Raw genomic sequence first — 22,950 nt, 5'->3', positions numbered from 1 at the left:
CCCTGACGACTGCACGAGGCGAGACACGACACTGTATACAAGCTTGGTACAACCCCTCAGATACTAGGTCCTATCATAGAAGATGGAGTCAAACGAGGAAGACGAATGCAACCAATACTGACCTGGAGATCGGGGTGCGGCTGGGCGGAAGACTGTTGGAGAAGCAGCATAAAAAAACAGAGCTGAGGCTAGATCAGGGTCCTTCTCCATTGTCTGATTGCCAGAGAACGACCCAGAGCTCTGCAACTGCACATTCAATTCTGATTGTAAGACTATTTGTAAATAAATCTTTTGATCGAGAAAATTTGGAGGTAATTCCATTCTTCTCAAAACTCCATCAACGAACACGCAAGAATCCAAAAGCGCAGAAACAACAGACGGCATGAGGATTCAAAGTAAAATAGGAAACAAAAAAATAATGTGCACCGTGACATTTTGAATGAGGTGTAAACGTTTCTCATGTGTCAGCGTTGTTAATGAGCTGAGGGATTTACGTTAAAACATTGTCTAAAAGGAAATCAATATATGTTGTCATGTCTGTGTTTGTTTGTATGCCAGTGTGTGTACATCTGTGTGTGTATGTGTGTTAATACGGCAAAATAAAAAACAATTATGCCTGTTATGCTTGGGTTGGTTAGTCATCACATGTATTTGCTTCTAGGTGTAAAGCAACTTAAACACAAAGGCAATTTGATGCTCAATAGATTTATTTGTATTGATTCCAAAAGTTAAACAGAAAGGAAAAAAGAAAAGACAATATTTTTCATTTCACTTAAGATATTCTGTTGAAAATGCATTATTCAATAGGTTCCAGGTTGTGGTCATGGCCATTATGGCCTCACTGTGACATTGCTGTACAAGGCTGTTACAACATAGGAACACTGGAATCAGTAATGTAAGAATAACAAGGAATTTCTAAGTATTACAAGTGAAAGCATCTCCAAAATATTGTTGATAGTCTTTAGATTTCATGACAAATGAAGCAGAAAGTTGAAAAATATCAGCAAAAAAAAAAAAAATCAAGTGAAAGAAATCAAAAAATCTCATCAATTGCATTGTTGTGCAGTCAGTGTTTGCGGCACGGGCACGCAAAGCGAACTTTGTAGTCTCTGCATTTGCGATACCTCTGGTCCTTCTTCCGGCAGACAAGTCCTTCGGTTGGATTGAACCTGAAAAACAGATCCCAAGATATAAATTAGTATGCCATTCAAAAGTAGTTTCAAGCAAAAATGTGCTTCACGGCGTGATACACAGAATAAATAGTGTCTGATGTTTTAAAAATATTACTACTTTGAAGTGCAGCAAATATAAAAGACAAAATCTCATCATGTTAGATGTGCTAAATGTTTGTCCGATAAGAACCTATCAAACGTCTAAGACAGAAATCTAAATAATTGAGAAACTTTACACTAAAACTGCTCAGGTTGAAAAATACAGATTAATTGCTGGATTCTAAGCGCTAATTCTAAATGTTTTTTTTCTTATGAAGACACTTACTTATGGAAGCGGTTTCCGGTGTGCATGGCTGGGGTCCACGTGTCAGCGGTAACAGCCTCAATGAACAGGGGTGTGTGACAGATCTCCCCCGGGTATTCCTTCCTCAGTCTACTCAATAGCTCCCAGTCTCCACTTCCACTGGGACTATCCCGATTATACCAGCTTGTCCAGCACACATCAGTAAGCAGCGTTCCGCAAGTTACTGTGAATTAGTAAATGAGATTAGATGAACTACCAACAAAGCTTAGGACAAAAAAAAAAAAAAAGAATCATCCACTACAATGATGACTAACTAAAGTTGCTGGGAGGCCTAATAAAAAGGTTTGCTGTTTCCCAGTTTAGTCAATGAGAATAAAGCCGATTTATATTTTTGCAGCATTACTACCAATGTCAATCTGGCAGGTGGATTTATCTCACTGCTTATAATAAAGAGCAGTTTTACAGTTACACATTCATAACTAGTTAGTTATTGGTTTGCAGTAGTCATGGCACTTCGAAGTGAACAGACCATCCTCAAACGGGATTATGTACTCAAATCGTGAAGGAAGAGAAGAAATAGACTTTGCTTCTTCAAAGCATCACACTGCATATTTAGAATGTATTTTCTTATAGTGTTACCTCCTGCGGCACAGTAAGGATTGTAGCAGCTGAAACGAACACGGTAATCATGGCACTTCTTATGAAAACGCTGGTCCCTGTTTCTGCAGACAAATCCTGTGGATGTATCATATCTGAAACGGAGAATGGAAAGCGACACTCAATGGATGACACAATTGACTGGTTCGCAATTGCGCGACTAATTGAGAGAAAGGTGATAAAATGAGCGGAGTTTGGTGTCACTGGGCGAATAAACACACAGTATCAGCATAAATGCTGCATGCTCCCTCTATCAAACACACTTTAATAGTTCCTTCAGCTCCACGGACAGTACTTACTTGTAGATCCTATCATTTGTTTGAGAGGGGCTTAGGCCACTCAGAGTTTGGACCTCAATGTCTGCGGGTTTCCTGCAGATCTCTCCTGGATATGTTTTGCGAAGCGCATATAGGGTTTCCCAATCTCCACTTCCGCTGGGGTCATCTCTGTCAAACCAGTCAGTCCAGCATTCTGGTTTAAAAAAAAAAAAAAAAAAGATATACAAAATTTACTCAATAATTCTGTAAGAGAGCATATTGTAATTTAGTCTGATTTATGTCAATATTAAGTGCAGACACTGTGTGGGTTCTTACTGATGGCGGTATTGTAGCAAGGCCATTGTGGATGAGAAGCTAACAAAAGAAAAGAAATGTTAAGACTTTATCCAAACTGAGCCGAACAGAAACTCTCACATGGTCCAGGTAATGGATAGACCTCAGTGATTCATAAAAAGATAATGAATTAATAACATCTCATAAAATATAGAACAATAACGCTTGAATACTACAGAATCAGATTTAATGCCTTCAGTCATGATCCTCTTACCTGCCATTGATGCATCTGTGAAAGAAACACAAGAGAAAAGAATGTCATTTACCCACGCCAAGAACAGGAGACAAAGCTATTTTTCAGTTGACAGTGAAGAGTCTAATCTTTGATTGATTGACTCTGGGTCGCCTACTGGAGACAGTTTCTAAACAAAAGGTGTCTGATATCTTTGTTTATAGTAAATGTTGATTGAAAGATCTACTTGGAAAAGTGGAGGGACTTACTCATTATTTCTGGTCCCCGTGAGGTAGGCAGAAAAGGACAAAAAAAGAAAAAGGTGGTTTAGACAGTTGCTGAAGAATTCATACTTTTATTTAGATTTATTTAGAGGAGGTATTATTCATTCGCAAATTAAATACAATGCATGTGACATACAAATCAGTGTATAAACTACATTCCATTTACCTGGTTTTGATGCATCCATTATCATAGTTCCTGGAAAGGAAAATAATAAATTAGAAGGTTAAAGGTTACGGTCAATGCTTAATTGTACTGTTATGATGAAGCTTGTTACTGTGAATGATCTACAGCCATCATACCTTCCTTTGTTGTTTCTGTGGGACGGATGAAAGAAAACAAAAGGTATTACTTTATCAAATAAGAACTTCCATGTCTACTCACACTGAATAAAATACAATGGATGTGATGTCCAAAACAGTTTCAACATAACCTTTCAGTCAATATTGAAAATATTCTACTTTTTTTTCTACTTCTATCATAAAGATTGTTCCAGTGAATGATCGACAGTCATCATACCTTCCTTTGTTGTTTCTGTGGAACAGATGGAAGAAAAAAAGGTATTATTTTCTTTGCACATTCAATTCTATGTTTACTCACACTGAATGAAATATATTGCATGTGATGTACAAAACAGTTTTAACATCCTATTTACTTGGTTCTGAGGTTGGTTCCATCAGCCTCCTCATCATCATGGTTCCTGGACAGGAAAATAATAATTAGGATCTAATGTTGTTGTTTTCTTCTCTTTTGAACATGTTTTGAGAAAATGGTGTAACAATGAAGGCACTGTGGTCATTGGAAAAATAAAAAAAGGCGGTTCAAGGTTTCAGTCAATTCTGAAATGTTTTTTTTTTTTTTCTTGAAGATTGTTCCTGTGAATGATCCACAACCATCATACCTTCCTTTGTTGTTTCTGTGGAACAGATGGAAAAAAAGTATAATTTTATCACATAAGAAATTTCATGTTTACTCACACTGAATTAAATACAATAGATGTGATGTACAGAATAGTTTGTAAATCTCATTCACCTGGTTCTGAAGTAGGTTCCATCATCATCATCATCATCCTCATGTCTCCTTGATAGGAAAACAAAAAATAGGCAGTTCAAGGTTTCAGTCAAATTTTTTTCTTCAAGATTGTTCCTGTGAATGATCGACAGTCATCATACCTTCCTTTGTCGTTTCTGTGGAACATAAATGAAAAAAAAAAGAAAATGTATCATTTCATCAAACGTGAAATTTCATGTTTACTCACACTGAATGAAATACAATGGATGTGATGTAAAACCTGTTTCAAAATCACATTTACCTGGTTCTGAAGTTGGGTTCATCATCATCATCATCATCATCCTGTCATCACTGTCTCCTAGATAGGAATAATTAATTAAGAGGTGAGAGGTGTATGTCAATTCTGAAAAAAATCAAATTTTATCATGAAGATTTTTCTTTGAATGATCGACCACCCTCCTACCTTCCTTAGTTGGTTCTGAGGGACAGATGGAAAAAAAAGACAAAAAACGGTTAAAAAAATGTTCACGTATGAAAATTTCATGTTTACTCACAATAAATGAAATACAATGGATGTGATGTAAAACCTGTTTCAAAATCACATTTACCTGGTTCTGAAGTTGGGTTCATCATCATCATCATCATCATCCTGTCATCACTGTCTCCTGGATAGGAATAATTAATTAAGAGGTTAGAGGTGTCAGTCAATTCTGCAAAAAATCAAATTTTATCATGAAGATTGTTCTTTGAATGATCGACCACCCTCCTACCTTCCTTAGTTGGTTCTGAGGGACAGATGAAAAAAAAAGAGACAAAAAACAGTTAAAAAAAATGTTCACGTATGAAAATTCATGTTTACTCACAATAAATGAAATACAATGGATGTGATGTAAAACCTGTTTCAAAATCACATTTACCTGGTTCTAAAGTTGGGTTCATCATCATCATCATGTTTCCTGGATAGGAAAAGAATAATTAGGATCTAATGTTGTTGTTTTCTTCTCTTTTGAACATGTTTTGAGAAAATGGTGTAACAATGAAGGCATTGTGGTCATTACGTCACTGTGAAGTAGACCGATTCAGTAAAAACAATAAAGAGGTTTCAGTCTCTGCTGAAGAAATTCTACTTTTATCAAAATGCTTCTTTGAATGATCTTCAACCATCATACCTTCCTTTGTTGGTTCTGTAGAACAGATGGGAAAAAAAGAAAAGGTATTATTTCATCAAACCTGAAATTTCACGGTTACTCACATTGAATGAAATACAATGGATGTGATGAAGAAAACAGTTTCAGCATCCTATTTACCTGGTTCTGAAGTTGGCTCCATCATCCTCATCATCATCATCATGTTTCCTTAATAGGAAAACAAAAAACAGGCGGTTCAAGGTTTCAGTCAATTCTGAAAGAAATCAAATTCAATCTTTTATCATGAAGATTTTTCTTTGAATGATCGACCACCCTCCTACCTTCCTTAGTTGGTTCTGAGGGACAGATGGAAAAAAAAGACAAAAAACGGTTAAAAAAATGTTCACGTATGAAAATTTCATGTTTACTCACAATAAATGAAATACAATGGATGTGATGTAAAACCTGTTTCAAAATCACATTTACCTGGTTCTGAAGTTGGGTTCATCATCATCATCATCATCATCCTGTCATCACTGTCTCCTGGATAGGAATAATTAATTAAGAGGTTAGAGGTGTCAGTCAATTCTGCAAAAAATCTAATTTTATCATGAAGATTGTTCTTTGAATGATCGACCACCCTCCTACCTTCCTTAGTTGGTTCTGAGGGACAGATGGAAAAAAAAGAGACAAAAAACAGTTAAAAAAAATGTTCACGTATGAAATTTCATGTTTACTCACACTAAATGAAATACAATGGATGTGATGTAAAACCTGTTTCAAAATCCCATTTACCTGGTTCTAAAGTTGGGTTCATCATCATCATCATGTTTCCTGGATAGGAAAAGAATAATTAGGATCTAATGTTGTTGTTTTCTTCTCTTTTGAAAATGTTTTGAGAAAATGGTGTAACAATGAAGGCACTGTGGTCATTACGTCACTGTGAAGTAGACCGATTCAGTAAAAACAATAAAGAGGTTTCAGTCTCTGCTGAAGAAATTCTACTTTTATCAAAATGCTTCTTTGAATGATCTTCAACCATCATACCTTCCTTTGTTGGTTCTGTAGAACAGATGGGAAAAAAGAAAAGGTATTATTTCATCAAACCTGAAATTTCACGGTTACTCACATTGAATGAAATACAATGGATGTGATGAAGAAAACAGTTTCAGCATCCTATTTACCTGGTTCTGAAGTTGGTTCCATCATCCTCATCATCATCATGTTTCCTTGATAGGAAAACAAAAAACAGGCGGTTCAAGGTTTCAGTCAATTCTGAATTTATTTTTTTTTTCTTGAAGATTGTTCCTGTGAATGATCAACAACCATCATACCTTCCTTTGTTGTTTCTGTGGGACAGATGGAAAAAAAGTATTATTTTATCACATAAGAAATTTCATGTTTACTCACACTGAATTATATACAATAGATGTGATGTACAGAATAGTTTGTACATCTCATTCACCTGGTTCTGAAGTAGGTTCCATCATCATCATCATCATCCTCATGTCTCCTTGATAGGAAAACAAAAAATAGGCAGTTCAAGGTTTCAATCAAATTTTTTTCTTGAAGATTGTTCCTGTGAATGATCGACAGTCATCATACCTTCCTTTGTCGTTTCTGTGGAACATAAATGAAAAAAAAAAGAAAATGTATCATTTCATCAAACGTGAAATTTCATGTTTACTCACAATAAATGAAATACAATGGATGTGATGTAAAACCTGTTTCAAAATCACATTTACCTGGTTCTGAAGTTGGGTTCATCATCATCATCATCATCATCCTGTCATCACTGTCTCCTGGATAGGAATAATTAATTAAGAGGTTAGAGGTGTCAGTCAATTCTGAAAAAAATCTAATTTTATCATGAAGATTGTTCTTTGAATGATCGACCACCCTCCTACCTTCCTTAGTTGGTTCTGAGGGACAGATGAAAAAAAAAGAGACAAAAAACAGTTAAAAAAAATGTTCACGTATGAAAATTCATGTTTACTCACAATAAATGAAATACAATGGATGTGATGTAAAACCTGTTTCAAAATCACATTTACCTGGTTCTAAAGTTGGGTTCATCATCATCATCATGTTTCCTGGATAGGAAAAGAATAATTAGGATCTAATGTTGTTGTTTTCTTCTCTTTTGAACATGTTTTGAGAAAATGGTGTAACAATGAAGGCACTGTGGTCATTACGTCACTGTGAAGTGGACCGATTCAGTAAAAACAATAAAGAGGTTTCAGTCTCTGCTGAAGAAATTCTACTTTTATCAAAATGCTTCTTTGAATGATCTTCAACCATCATACCTTCCTTTGTTGGTTCTGTAGAACAGATGGGAAAAAAAGAAAAGGTATTATTTCATCAAACCTGAAATTTCACGGTTACTCACATTGAATGAAATACAATGGATGTGATGAAGAAAACAGTTTCAGCATCCTATTTACCTGGTTCTGAAGTTGGTTCCATCATCCTCATCATCATCATCATGTTTCCTTGATAGGAAAACAAAAAACAGGCGGTTCAAGGTTTCAGTCAATTCTGAAATGTATTTTTTTTTTTTTCTTGAAGATTGTTCCTGTGAATGATCAACAACCATCATACCTTCCTTTGTTGTTTCTGTGGAACAGATGGAAAAAAAGTATAATTTTATCACATAAGAAATTTCATGTTTACTCACACTGAATTAAATACAATAGATGTGATGTACAGAATAGTTTGTAAATCTCATTCACCTGGTTCTGAAGTAGGTTCCATCATCATCATCATCATCCTCATGTCTCCTTGATAGGAAAACAAAAAATAGGCAGTTCAAGGTTTCAGTCAAATTTTTTTCTTCAAGATTGTTCCTGTGAATGATCGACAGTCATCATACCTTCCTTTGTCGTTTCTGTGGAACATAAATGAAAAAAAAAAGAAAATGTATCATTTCATCAAACGTGAAATTTCATGTTTACTCACACTAAATGAAATACAATGGATGTGATGTAAAACCTGTTTCAAAATCACATTTACCTGGTTCTGAAGTTGGGTTCATCATCATCATCATCATCATCCTGTCATCACTGTCTCCTGGATAGGAATAATTAATTAAGAGGTTAGAGGTGTATGTCAATTCTGAAAAAAATCTAATTTTATCATGAAGATTGTTCTTTGAATGATCGACCACCCTCCTACCTTCCTTAGTTGGTTCTGAGGGACAGATGGAAAAAAAAGAGACAAAAAACAGTTAAAAAAAATGTTCACGTATGAAAATTCATGTTTACTCACAATAAATGAAATACAATGGATGTGATGTAAAACCTGTTTCAAAATCACATTTACCTGGTTCTGAAGTTGGGTTCATCATCATCATCATGTTTCCTGGATAGGAAAAAAATAATTAGGATCTAATGTTGTTTTCTTCTCTTTTGAACATGTTTTGAGAAAATGGTGTAACAATGAAGGCACTGTGGTCATTACGTCACTGTGAAGTAGACCGATTCAGTAAAAACAATAAAGAGGTTTCAGTCTCTGCTGAAGAAATTCTACTTTTATCAAAATGCTTCTTTGAATGATCTTCAACCATCATACCTTCCTTTGTTGGTTCTGTAGAACAGATGGGAAAAAAAGAAAAGGTATTATTTCATCAAACCTGAAATTTCACGGTTACTCACATTGAATGAAATACAATGGATGTGATGAAGAAAACAGTTTCAGCATCCTATTTACCTGGTTCTGAAGTTGGTTCCATCATCCTCATCATCATCATCATGTTTCCTTGATAGGAAAACAAAAAACAGGCGGTTCAAGGTTTCAGTCAATTCTGAAAGAAATCAAATTCAATCTTTTATCATGAAGATTTTTCTTTGAATGATCGACCACCCTCCTACCTTCCTTAGTTGGTTCTGAGGGACAGATGGAAAAAAAAGACAAAAAACGGTTAAAAAAATGTTCACGTATGAAAATTTCATGTTTACTCACAATAAATGAAATACAATGGATGTGATGTAAAACCTGTTTCAAAATCACATTTACCTGGTTCTGAAGTTGGGTTCATCATCATCATCATCATCATCCTGTCATCACTGTCTCCTGGATAGGAATAATTAATTAAAATGTGAGAGGTGTCAGTCAATTCTGAAAAAAATCTAATTTTATCATGAAGATTGTTCTTTGAATGATCGACCACCCTCCTACCTTCCTTAGTTGGTTCTGTGGGACAGATGAAAAAAAAAGAGACAAAAAACAGTTAAAAGAAAGTTCACGTATGAAATTTCATGTTTACTCACAATAAATGAAATACAAACGATGTGATGTAAAACCTGTTTCAAAATCCCATTTACCTGGTTCTAAAGTTGGGTTCATCATCATCATCATGTTTCCTGGATAGGAAAAGAATAATTAGGATCTAATGTTGTTGTTTTCTTCTCTTTTGAACATGTTTTGAGAAAATGGTGTAACAATGAAGGCACTGTGGTCATTACGTCACTGTGAAGTAGACCGATTCAGTAAAAACAATAAAGAGGTTTCAGTCTCTGCTGAAGAAATTCTACTTTTATCAAAATGCTTCTTTGAATGATCTTCAACCATCATACCTTCCTTTGTTGGTTCTGTAGAACAGATGGGAAAAAAAGAAAAGGTATTATTTCATCAAACCTGAAATTTCACGGTTACTCACATTGAATGAAATACAATGGATGTGATGAAGAAAACAGTTTCAGCATCCTATTTACCTGGTTCTGAAGTTGGTTCCATCATCCTCATCATCATCATGTTTCCTTGATAGGAAAACAAAAAACAGGCGGTTCAAGGTTTCAGTCAATTCTGAATTTTTTTTTTTTCTTGAAGATTGTTCCTGTGAATGATCAACAACCATCATACCTTCCTTTGTTGTTTCTGTGGAACAGATGGAAAAAAAGTATTATTTTATCACATAAGAAATTTCATGTTTACTCACACTGAATTAAATACAATAGATGTGATGTACAGAATAGTTTGTAAATCTCATTCACCTGGTTCTGAAGTAGGTTCCATCATCATCATCATCATCCTCATGTCTCCTTGATAGGAAAACAAAAAATAGGCAGTTCAAGGTTTCAGTCAAATTTTTTTCTTGAAGATTGTTCCTGTGAATGATCGACAGTCATCATACCTTCCTTTGTCGTTTCTGTGGAACATAAATGAAAAAAAAAAGAAAATGTATCATTTCATCAAACGTGAAATTTCATGTTTACTCACACTGAATGAAATACAGTGGATGTGATGTAAAACCTGTTTCAAAATCACATTTACCTGGTTCTGAAGTTGGGTTCATCATCATCATCATCATCATCCTGTCTTCACTGTCTCCTGGATAGGAATAATTAATTAAGAGGTGAGAGGTGTATGTCAATTCTGAAAAAAATCTAATTTTATCATGAAGATTGTTCTTTGAATGATCGACCACCCTCCTACCTTCCTTAGTTGGTTCTGAGGGACAGATGAAAAAAAAAGAGACAAAAAACAGTTAAAAAAAATGTTCACGTATGAAAATTCATGTTTACTCACAATAAATGAAATACAATGGATGTGATGTAAAACCTGTTTCAAAATCACATTTACCTGGTTCTAAAGTTGGGTTCATCATCATCATCATGTTTCCTGGATAGGAAAAGAATAATTAGGATCTAATGTTGTTGTTTTCTTCTCTTTTGAACATGTTTTGAGAAAATGGTGTAACAATGAAGGCACTGTGGTCATTACGTCACTGTGAAGTAGACCGATTCAGTAAAAACAATAAAGAGGTTTCAGTCTCTGCTGAAGAAATTCTACTTTTATCAAAATGCTTCTTTGAATGATCTTCAACCATCATACCTTCCTTTGTTGGTTCTGTAGAACAGATGGGAAAAAAGAAAAGGTATTATTTCATCAAACCTGAAATTTCACGGTTACTCACATTGAATGAAATACAATGGATGTGATGAAGAAAACAGTTTCAGCATCCTATTTACCTGGTTCTGAAGTTGGTTCCATCATCCTCATCATCATCATGTTTCCTTGATAGGAAAACAAAAAACAGGCGGTTCAAGGTTTCAGTCAATTCTGAAATGTTTTTTTTTTTTTTTCTTGAAGATTGTTCCTGTGAATGATCAACAACCATCATACCTTCCTTTGTTGTTTCTGTGGAACAGATGGAAAAAAAAGTATAATTTTATCACATAAGAAATTTCATGTTTACTCACACTGAATTAAATACAATAGATGTGATGTACAGAATAGTTTGTAAATCTCATTCACCTGGTTCTGAAGTAGGTTCCATCATCATCATCATCATCCTCATGTCTCCTTGATAGGAAAACAAAAAATAGGCAGTTCAAGGTTTCAATCAAATTTTTTTCTTGAAGATTGTTCCTGTGAATGATCGACAGTCATCATACCTTCCTTTGTCGTTTCTGTGGAACATAAATGAAAAAAAAAGAAAATGTATCATTTCATCAAACGTGAAATTTCATGTTTACTCACACTGAATGAAATACAGTGGATGTGATGTAAAACATGTTTCAAAATCACATTTACCTGGTTCTGAAGTTGGGTTCATCATCATCATCATCATCATCCTGTCATCACTGTCTCCTGGATAGGAATAATTAATTAAGAGGTGAGAGGTGTATGTCAATTCTGAAAAAAATCTAATTTTATCATGAAGATTGTTCTTTGAATGATCGACCACCCTCCTACCTTCCTTAGTTGGTTCTGAGGGACAGATGAAAAAAAAAGAGACAAAAAACAGTTAAAAAAAATGTTCACGTATGAAAATTCATGTTTACTCACACTAAATGAAATACAATGGATGTGATGTAAAACCTGTTTCAAAATCACATTTACCTGGTTCTGAAGTTGGGTTCATCATCATCATCATGTTTCCTGGATAGGAAAAGAATAATTAGGATCTAATGTTATTTTTTTCTTCTCTTTTGAACATGTTTTGAGAAAATGGTGTAACAATGAAGGCACTGTGGTCATTACGTCACTGTGAAGTAGACCGATTCAGTAAAAACAATAAAGAGGTTTCAGTCTCTGCTGAAGAAATTCTACTTTTATCAAAATGCTTCTTTGAATGATCTTCAACCATCATACCTTCCTTTGTTGGTTCTGTAGAACAGATGGGAAAAAAAGAAAAGGTATTATTTCATCAAACCTGAAATTTCACGGTTACTCACATTGAATGAAATACAATGGATGTGATGAAGAAAACAGTTTCAGCATCCTATTTACCTGGTTCTGAAGTTGGTTCCATCATCCTCATCATCATCATCATCATGTTTCCTTGATAGGAAAACAAAAAACAGGCGGTTCAAGGTTTCAGTCAATTCTGAAATGTATTTTTTTTTTTTTTCTTGAAGATTGTTCCTGTGAATGATCAACAACCATCATACCTTCCTTTGTTGTTTCTGTGGGACAGATGGAAAAAAAATTGTTATTTTGCTACCATCTTACAGAAAAACTCCTGGGTCTTTACAAAAAATGGAAAACGTGTGATGTTAACTGAGAGTTTAATGACTTGCCTGGTTTCTTAGTTGGGTGGTGACTTTCTGAGGAAAAAAAATCATTGATCTTCAGTGTTTGTAAAAAGCTTATTTTGAATTTTAAAAATATTTATTTATTTATGATTTTAAACCCACCTACAACCAGTCCTCCAAGGAAGACAACAATTACCTAAAAAAACAAAACAAAACATTTAAAACGACGAAATTCATGTGCTGGTAATTGAAAAGGTAAAACTAAGGATTAACAGTTGTACGTTACCAATCTCAACATGATTACAGATGACAAGGCCCTGCAAAGGGAAGCGCAATTGCTCATATTATATACATGAGGATTGCAAATACATGTATGTGCAATATGGAGTTTCAGTCCAAGTGAGACCATTCCCAATGCTGCAAACTAAATGGATATACTCACCCACAAGACTTTGGAAGAAACGCAGCTGTTGTGTGATTCTCTCCTTCTGTCTGCCCACCAAGATGCACCATGAAGCTTATATAGTCATCGGCAGGAGGTCACACCCAATGGAATGATGTGAAACAAAACACACCCAGGATTGTTGGCAAAAAAAAGATAACAATTCCTGTTTGAAAAAAAATGCACTTTGAAAAAGGAGATAGGCATCAGTCATTTGGCAGTGGAAATTCCAATGGGCCCTATATGAAAAAAAAATATTTTTTTTTATGTAAAATTGATGTTGGTATTTCCCCTATTGTTTGTTTTTAAATGTTCTTTTATGGATGGATGGATGGATATATGGATGGATGGATGGATAGATAGATAGCTCATTCTATAGAGATCTTTGAGATGCTGAGTCACTTGGAGAGATTCCTTCACTCTTCTTCACAAAAAGAGGAACTGGTTAGACAGATCTTAACTAGTAAAACGGGGTTATAAAGAACTGCATTTGGAAAAAAACAATTTCTTGTTGAGCAACAGCAATTTAAGAATTGCAAAATTGCAGCAAGCAAATTTTGTGGGACTGGTCCCTTTGAAGGGATTGATTGATACCATAGCAAATATAGATCCTAATAAGCATAAAACGGTTTGAAGAGAACCCCATTCATGAAAAGTAAAACAAAAGGATTGCGAGGCAAGCAGAGTCCAACAATTGCAAAGTCGCTGTAAACAATTTTGGAGACGGACAGATTGTCCATCTGCAAAGCATCGCTTGATATCACGGTTCATATATTCACCTACGGCTTTCTCTTCACTATTCAAAACCCACCCCAAGTTGCAAAAGAACTGGTTATTACACTTCAACTTGCCAACATGAGCTACAGTTAATCACAGTTGTGGAAATAAGAACGTCTTTTATTTAGCCTAATGCAGTTTAACACTCCTAAAGTTGTGGTAATACATTTTACCGTCCGGACAGACGGTCATACAGAACCGCTGACTGATGTTCAGCCTGAAGTGATCTGTTAAATGTGGCGTTACAGGGATAGATTCCTTCACTATTCCAAACCCAACCCAGACTGAAGAGGAACTGGTTAGACCCGCCTCAACTAGCAAAACAGAGAAAGCAGCATTTTTGGGGGGAAAGAAACGTCTTGTTACTCAACCACATTTTAACGATTGTGAAGTTGTTGTCAAGAATGATGTGTGGGCCTGAGCCCATTAAAAGGATGGCTGCATGCTGAAGATACATAGCAAAGATTAACAGTTGGGACAAGTTGTGATAAACGGTAATGGGATGGATGGATGGATGGATGGATGGATGGATGGATGGATGGATGGATGGATGGATGATGAGCAGGTGGATTAATTCATTGAATTTCATTCTTACATTTTGTCTGGCAAAGTAACCTAATAGTAGGAGTGAAAAGTGTCTTGATTTGTTAAAAGATTTGTTCACACATTTGTAATAGTGTAACTAAGGATTGAGTCAGGTTTGCTTGTCAACGTTATATAAGTTAATGCTGTAAACTTTTTAGAGGAATACAACTCAGGCCAGTTTCACGTTATTGGTCAGAGTCTTACAAGTAGTAGTCATGGTTGTTGTTGGATTAAGTCTGAGAAATTCACACAGATATTTACAGAGGACCAAAGTATTTATGGCAGTGCATGCGGTGCCTTTCATTCCACCTCCCAACAAAAGTCAAATTGTTGGAAAGCTTCTTAGCCTCTGTCCCTGTTTTCTGCTCATCAAACCACCTGTTTGCTTTAGCTGGTTACTGTTTCAGAAAACTCTTGTTTACTGGAGAAGTGAAGAGTGCTCGATGGAGGTTAAATTAGCTCCGTCCTACTGACAGCAAGATGACAGAGTTCTGATTTTGAGAGACATTAGGATGCTGTTGTGGATCCCATATGTATCTAATCATCCTGCAACATTCCAATTGAGAGGTGATCTACTCTTTCAACTGATCCATGGCAGCCCACAAACATAGAGGCTCTTTGCAGTTATTTGAAATGCTGAGTCAGGTGGAGAGATTGCTCCATGATTCCAAACCCAACCCAAGCTGAAGAGGAACTGGTTAGACAGACCTTAACCAGCTACACAGGGTTATAACGAACAGCATTCTTTTTCAGGAAATAAACAATATATTGTTGAGAAACCACAGTTTAACAGTTGTAAAGTTGCAGGAAAAAATTATTGATCCCTTTGAAAGGGTGGATTGATAACATGGATAGCAAATACAGTTTGACAAAAACAAAAACTATTGACGCAAGCACAATTTAACAACCGCAAACTTGCAGTCAGCCATTGCGATGGGACTGATACTTTTGAATAGATGGCTGGATCACGGATGGACAGACGAACAGGCATACCGTCGGATTGACTGACCCTCTGGAAGAGTAACTTCCTTTAGCAGCGGTGAGCAACCTGTGGCTCTGGTGCCACACGTGGCTGCGGTCACTCCCTGAAGCTTTCACACAATTATGTGTAAATAAGCACTTCATCTTCATTTTTGATTAATTTGAAAATGTGTCATTTTCAAAAGGACCAATATCATTTGGTTAAACGGGCTTTAAGATAAAATGAAACAACTAAAATATATTAAAAAAAAATAGCTAAAACTACATAAAACAAAACTAATATGGTTATTATTTGTAAAATAAAAAAGGTTTTAAAATGGCTTGAAATTAAAATAGAAGAAAAAGAAGTAAAATGAGTTAAATCAACGTAAATAGTTGAAACAACTAAAATGTCAAAATTGCTAAACTGTTGAAAAATGCTGAAAAGAAAAAGTGAAACCATTTAAATCAGGTCATGGATGGATGGAAAGATGGACGATTATAGTGAACCAAATTTATGGAAAACTAACTTTTATCAGGTAAAAAGCTACACCTTTTTAATGGATGGATCTTTGCTTGGATAGCTACAGGAGATTTATGGAAAACGTTTGTCATATTGTCTTACATTTAAATATAAATCATTTAACGGCACAGTTTTAATTTATCCTCAAACAAATCCACCATTACCCATCAACTATATAACTCCAAAGAAATGTGTTATGCAAACTTTAACCTGCAAACCAGCCTAATGTTTTTAAATATTTAATACATGCTCCAAGTATATGTGTAAAAGCTTTGGTTTTGTTAATGCATAGATATAGGTCAGTGGTTCACATTAGGTTGTCATTAAACCCAGGCAGGATGGTGATGCCTCTTCATTTTGCCACTCCTTCTTTTTGGACTTTTCCACTCCACCATAACAAGCATGTGATCTTTTCAAGAGTTGGGGGGTTAAGTTCCTTGCTGTGGGAGCTATAATGGTGTCCCATTGTCAGCAGGGTTAGGACAGGATACTGTTTTTCCTAACCTCAAGACAACTAGTGCTCCCATCAAAACAACCTAAACATTACAACATGTTGCACTGCAACTGCAATCCAATGCCATCATTTTCAAAAGCAGCACGTGAATAAGCATACATTTTGCACCACACACCCTTAAACAGGTTATGCAGGACCACATTTTCAAAAAAAGCAATTATTTCACAACTGCCCACACAAAAATGCAACATGGGCGTATCATAGAAACAGACCAGTTTTGCTCAGTGCCCTTTGGTCAAATTTACTTGACAGAACAATGTTGCCATTTGAGCCGTTGTGCAACCCAGGGGAATGCATTGTTGTTGCTGAACAGCATGATTGGGCAAGCCGCAAGAACTAACCATCTGAACAGCTATTGCTCCCCTAGTGGCCATAATAAGTAAATCAGGAGTAAATGTTCAGGAAGTAATGTGGCATGTTGACAAAAAGGAAGGAGAGAGGAGGAAGCTGTGGATGGATGGGTCAAATATAAGCAAGGATTTTAGTTATTTCAGTCAGGATTTCGAGCTCATCATAGCGCCGAGACAGCTCTGGTCAAAGTTACCAATGAGCTTCTCATGGCTTCAGTCAAAGGAGTCGTCTCTGTTCTTGTCCTGTTAGATATCAATGCCGCTTGTGATACTACTGGAGCTGGAACATATTATTTGGAGCAATCATTCTTATGATAATCATATTTATCAGACAGATTCCACTTTGTTCATGATAATAATGCTTCCTGTTGTGACCATTATTAAAAACACTCCATTAACGTCATTGCTGTGCAGATACACACAAATCAAATTATCGAAGCCACTCCTGATCTCAGGATCTCCGGCAGTCGAATTGAAAGTTTGTGGTTTGAGCCTCCTGCCCACATCATGTCTGCAGCGAGCGGATTTATGCTGATCTGTTTGTTACTTTTTGCTCTCTGTCTCTGTCTTATCCTTTTTCCTAACACCAACTGGAACAGCAGAAAGTCTCCACCTCTAAGTCTGGTTCTGCAAAGTTGTCTTCCTGTTACAAAGGATTTTACCTTTCAACTGTCACCTCTGCTTGCTCATGTAAAATTGGTAGGTTTTTCTCTGTAAAAGCGCCTTGAGATGACTTTGTTGTATTTGCCACTGTATTAAAGAATTAATCCAACTGAATAGGTACGGTGTCACCCAGTTTTTACTACACATTAATCGTGTCATTATTTGTTATAAAGCAATCTACAGGTTATTCAATGACTTATTCTTTACTTCTTAAGTTTAACATATTTTCACAGACAATATATGTAACAGAGGGTTGAGTATTTTATAATGTATATGCTTATGAATAAATGGACTGGGAAAGAGCAGGGACACGATGGATATGAGAAGGCCTCCGATGAAGAGAAAGAGAGTGGGAGAGGGAGGTGAAGAATAAGTAAGGAGGGAAGATCAAGAAAAAAGAAAATGAGCTTGATTCCTAATGTGGCACAGTGCTTCACAGTGCTTAATCATCTTGCGGTCTATAAATAGGCCTTCACAGCCGTGGAATATTGGAAGATTAATGGAAGAGAATGGAACTCCATAATGCACCAAAGCTTCAGTGCTTCTGTTGCATTTCAGTAGTGGAAATGCTGGGGGGGGGGGGGGGTTAACCACAAATAACAAAAATGTCCTCTTTATTTTTTATCATAGATAGCGAGGGGAAAAGGGTCTTTTCAAATTTTGATGGTTTTGAAATGTTCAAATATGGCATACAGCGCAAGCACACTCAAAACTGACTGACATGAAATGCAGGAGCATCACCATAAACCCAAACAATCAAATCTTTTTCACGAGCAGTAAATGGAACAGTTTCTTTTAAGCATCACAGTTTCCTTTAAGTACCAAATGCACATTTCACGCCCCAGGGGAAATAATCAGTGTGTTGAGGTAGAACCATGGGTGCAGTTTCTATTTTGTAAAAATCTTTTTTTTTGTTTTGTTTTTGCAGCCGAAGAGAACTACGAGACAAACCAAGACAACAGCTGCACATAAAGATCTCAGCCAAACTTAAACCAAATTCAGTTTTTATATGGGTCTGTCAGGGAATTTGTAGAGCTTCACACAGACGGGGAAACATTTCAAGACACAGCAAAATTGTGTCTTCACAAAGTACCTTTATTTTGTTGTAAGTGTTCCTTCAAGATATTCATGTCAGGATTACGCAAAAGAAAAGAAGCGTAAAGGAAAAAGCCCATGAAAAGTTTTCCGTTTCATAAAACCAATTTGAGCAGAAAAACAATAGTTCTTGTGAAATATAAGACAAGAAATTGCAGAGAAAAAGACAAAAGGGAAATGTAATCACTGAAAATATTTTTATCTTCTGTTCTCATCACTGGCCGTGTTGAGGAGTTGGGTCTCAATATTTGCAGGGGCACCCAAAGCGAACTTTGTAGTCCCTGCAGAAGCGCCTTTTCTGATCCTCACGGCGACAGACAAATCCCCTGGTTGGATCGAACCTAGAAAAGATTCCAAGCCCCCCAAAAAATAAGTATGCACTTTATATCTGATGTTTCAGGCATGTAAATAAAGTTCAGCAATGTAGCATTTTTATTTAAGGAGTAGTTTCAGTAACTGGCAAGTAATTGACAAGTGAACTTACACAAAGAAGTTTTCCCCGGTGAGGTAGGCTGGAGTGTCTGTGTCAGTGGTCACAGCCTCAATGTACAGTGGGTTATCACAAATCTTTCCAGGGTTTTCTTTCCGCAGGTCACTCAGAAGCTCCCAGTCTCCTGTTCCACTGGGATTGTCTCGATCATACCAGTCGGTCCAGCACACTGTGGTAAGCAAAAAAACGGAAAGGTGATTGGAGGGAAACTGCAGAGCCACTCCAGATGAGTAATCATGCACACAAGGAACAAAAGAGGAAAGCAGCTTCATGTAGCACAAGGCAGTCTCACCTCCTCCACCACAGAAAGGAGGGTGGCAGCTGAAACGAACACGGTAATCGCTGCACTTTTTCCATGGTTGGTCTCTATTTCTGCAGATGAATCCTGTAACTGTGTCGCTCCTGTGATGAAACAGAGAAGCACTCTAATGAAGCCTAATGAACAACTCTAATCGTGAATCAACATGACTGCTCATCTATAAGGTGCTTCTCAGACAAGTGACGTGGTGACAGTATTTAGATTAAAGCATTTAAAGGTAAACTAAATTGGATTTCGCTTTCATTATACCACATCTTTAGCTGCTTGAGGAACCTCAAAGCACTTTGCATGATCCATCAAATTCACCCATTCACTCACACACCAATGGTGACGAGTGCCATGCAAGGTGGGAGCAACTTGCCGAGAATATACACACAAAAATATACAGTATTAGTCACACAAAAAGACTAATACTGCATATTTGACTGAAACTAAATTGAACTAAAAAAACAACAACAACAACAACAACAAAAAAACAAGGTGAAGATTAACCAAACCCCAAAGGGAATTACTGATGTTTAAAACCAGATACAACTGAATTTAGCACACAGATTACATGAAATACAATATTTGGATTAGGACAGTACTGACTTGAAGATCACATCTCCAGTTTGTCCCACGGTGAGCCCGGACACACTTTGGACCTGAATTCCAGTTGGTTTGGAACAGATTTTTCCAGGATACTTTTTATGGAGCTCTTTGAGGGTTTCAGAATCTCCTGTCCCACAGGGGTCATCATTGTCAAACCATTCAGTCCAACACCCTGCAAAATAAATCTACTTATGAATAACAACCCTTTAAATGATTGATCCTTGCATCCTGTAATATTTTGCTCTTGTTTCATACAGGGGGAAAAAATAACATACAGGTAAATGTAATAATAAAATGTACTTACTGATGTGGATAGGATGGTAACAGGGTGGTTCTAAATGCAGTGTCAAAACAGAGACAAAAAGAGAGAGCGTCAAGCTTTATATCAACCACCAAACTATTTAGTGTACATTTGAAATATCATCTGAAAAGGAATATCTTACTTCCTCCGAAAGGGTAAAGTGGCTTGTCAAACCAATCTGTTGGAGAAACATAAAATATGATTAAGGTGGATTGAACTGCTCTTTCACAACATTGTTTGCTGGATGAAGTTTATCTTCTCTGTGATGATTGACATCAAGAAAAGCTTTCAATTCTGAGAGAGGCAAGGCGGTCAACTTGGAAGAAATGTTAGCTTACACACTGCCACGTCATGTTAAGTTTTAATATTTGGATTCAAAATAGGTGATGAAGCAAGTTGTACAAAATTAAGTGAACGGCCCACAGGTCAGGCTGGATATTTAAGAGCATTTTAGTGGAAAAAAAACAAAAAAAAAAGACAAAAAACAAACATGCTTACCTGGAGGCGCAACTGCCCGTCTGGCTGTGGAACAAATTAGAATTTTCAAAAGAGTTGCCATGTTTTTCTTTTAGATTGAGATACACTTGAGACAGTTGTATCACAAGCAATAAGAGCTCTTACCAGCTTGAAAAGGTTCAAAAGTGGCATTCAAAGCACTACCTGAAAAAGACACACCAGTGTGAGTCAGTGCACGGTACTCAATACACCTAAAGTGGAATGGATGTCTCAGACACAATGCACGTATGAAAGTGACATCAAGGTTGTACTTTTCTAAATTCATTTGGAAATATTACCAGACTCATCAAAAATCTGCTGGTGGCTCTCTGGAAAAGACAATCACAGCATTTTATTTCAGGGTATTGTGCTATTGCACAGTTCAGTTCTTAAACATTTGACTTTGAGATGAGCCTACCAAGAACCAGTCCTGCTATAATAGCAACAGCCACCTGTAGAAGAAATAAAATAAAATTGTGATTTTCAAGAATAGACACTCTCATATCATTAATATTAGTAATAATTTAAAAGAAAAATGAAAAAAAAAAATCTCATGTTACCAATTTGATCATGATTGCAAATGAGGCGATCTTTGATCACAAGAGCGGGAGCTGTCTGGATTCATTTGTGAAAATGAAAGAGAATAATTCTGGTAAATATGAGCAAATATGCTGCAAGAACTACTCTCAAATAGAAACACAAATTTTGCTGCATAAAGAAAAGACACTCACCGACAAGATGTCTCAGAAGAAAAGAGAGTGTGTTGTTTGGTTTGGCCCAAGGAAAACCTTTCTGCCTGTCCTAAAACCTAAATCCAGTCTGCAGTTTATATAGAGGCAAAAGTTACAGGTCACACAAACTTGAATTATAAAGAATGGAGCACACCCAGTGATCATACTTATATGATAATTACCCTAAAGAGATGTAATCAAAGGATGGGTTAATTGTTACTTAATTATCCGTGAGCGTGCTTCTATTCCAAAAGGTTGAAAAAGATAATAATAGTTGAACCTAAATGTGTTATTTATATCTGGTCTTGTGAGGGTTTTTATCCGGACAAGCGGACAAACAGGATGGATGTATCATTCACCTGAACAAATAAAGACTAACTTCACAAAAGCAGGCCAGAACACTCATAATTATGAGTAATCTTGTAATAAAGAAGAGCAGAGACTGAAAGCAAATAGTTAAAGACAGTCACAAAATACTGCCAGGGCTGAAAAAAAACAAAAAACGATGAATGGCTTTGCAAACTGTTTGTGGGCCCCAATCACAAAATCGAGTTGGACAACTCCTTGAAAGAAGAATAACCATACTTAAACAATGATAAGCCATAAAAATGTGACTTTGAACTCTTTGCAATCAGCTCCTGTCAAACGTTTTCTAAATACAAATACAAATATAATGCAACACATAGTGCTGGACACAATAAAAATAATCTTTTGCAACTCGCCTTTATAGAATGCCTGGTAAACCTGGTAAATGGGAGGTGACCAGAGGGCCTCCTAATCTGATGCCCAAACCACTTTGATTGATTCCTTTCAATGCGGAGGACTAGCAACTTGATAACTTAACTTAAAGCGCTGTTAGTCCAATATCGCCACAGAAGAACACTTGTGGTTGTCAGCGTGCTGGTTTACTGGAAGGTTCTTTGATTTTTTTAACATTAGAATGCGAGGCAGAGCTTTCAGCTGTCAGGCTCCTCTCATGTGGAACAAACTCCCAGTTTCTGTAAGTAAGGCTAACGCTCTTCTTTTAAGGTTAGATTCAAACATAAAGCCTACAGTTGGAGCTGGTTTAGACCAACCTGGGGCGTTTTCTTGTGATGTTGCTGTATGTTTAGACTGCTGGACCTGGACTTAGCTTTTTATTTTTCCCTTTCTAATCCTCTTTTAGCATTCTGTCTCTCCCCTGTCGTCTGTTCTCTCTTTCTCCTGTAGGCTGTGCTCTCTCTCTCCCCCCTCTGGCCCTCATCATGTCATAAACGCTGTAGATGTCTGTCTAAATCCTATCCTTTTCTCTTCTTCTATC

General features: G+C 36.4%; 2 protein-coding genes across 3 annotated transcripts; both read right to left on the bottom strand.

The window, feature by feature from the left end:
• Positions 1–692: 692 nt before the first annotated feature.
• LOC308126013 (uncharacterized protein) lies at positions 693–5,165 on the bottom strand. The gene is made up of 11 exons (XM_080490088.1): positions 5,121–5,165; positions 4,812–4,874; positions 4,505–4,567; positions 4,231–4,278; positions 3,829–3,898; positions 3,337–3,396; positions 2,727–2,765; positions 2,433–2,604; positions 2,116–2,228; positions 1,498–1,699; positions 693–1,169 (listed from the first exon to the last, which is right to left on the bottom strand). The coding sequence occupies exons 6-11, from the start codon at positions 3,389–3,391 to the stop codon at positions 1,067–1,069; spliced, it is 684 nt and encodes a 227-aa protein (XP_080346214.1). The 5' UTR covers positions 3,392–3,396; positions 3,829–3,898; positions 4,231–4,278; positions 4,505–4,567; positions 4,812–4,874; positions 5,121–5,165; the 3' UTR covers positions 693–1,066.
• Positions 5,166–17,747: 12,582 nt separating this feature from the next.
• Positions 17,748–21,757, bottom strand: LOC308126508 (uncharacterized protein). 2 transcript variants are annotated; one of them, XM_080490986.1, is made up of 12 exons: positions 21,651–21,757; positions 21,480–21,534; positions 21,338–21,371; positions 21,219–21,248; positions 21,046–21,084; positions 20,923–20,946; positions 20,567–20,602; positions 20,428–20,457; positions 20,124–20,295; positions 19,506–19,615; positions 19,208–19,382; positions 17,748–19,064 (listed from the first exon to the last, which is right to left on the bottom strand). In XM_080490986.1, exons 2-12 carry the CDS (start codon positions 21,489–21,491, stop codon positions 18,965–18,967), a joined length of 762 nt encoding a protein of 253 aa, XP_080347112.1. In that variant the 5' UTR covers positions 21,492–21,534; positions 21,651–21,757; the 3' UTR covers positions 17,748–18,964. The 2 variants fall into 2 exon arrangements, with proteins under 2 accessions (XP_080347112.1, XP_080347113.1); XM_080490987.1 differs by having other exon boundaries at positions 18,618–19,064; positions 21,480–21,530; positions 21,651–21,722.
• Positions 21,758–22,950: the final 1,193 nt, after the last annotated feature.

The sequence above is a fragment of the Lipophrys pholis genome (genome assembly GCF_963383615.2).
Source record: "Lipophrys pholis genome assembly, chromosome: 21".
NCBI classification, from domain to species: domain Eukaryota; kingdom Metazoa; phylum Chordata; class Actinopteri; order Blenniiformes; family Blenniidae; genus Lipophrys; species Lipophrys pholis.
Note: the sequence above shows the minus strand (reverse complement) of the source record. Positions and strands in the feature narration are given on the sequence as shown.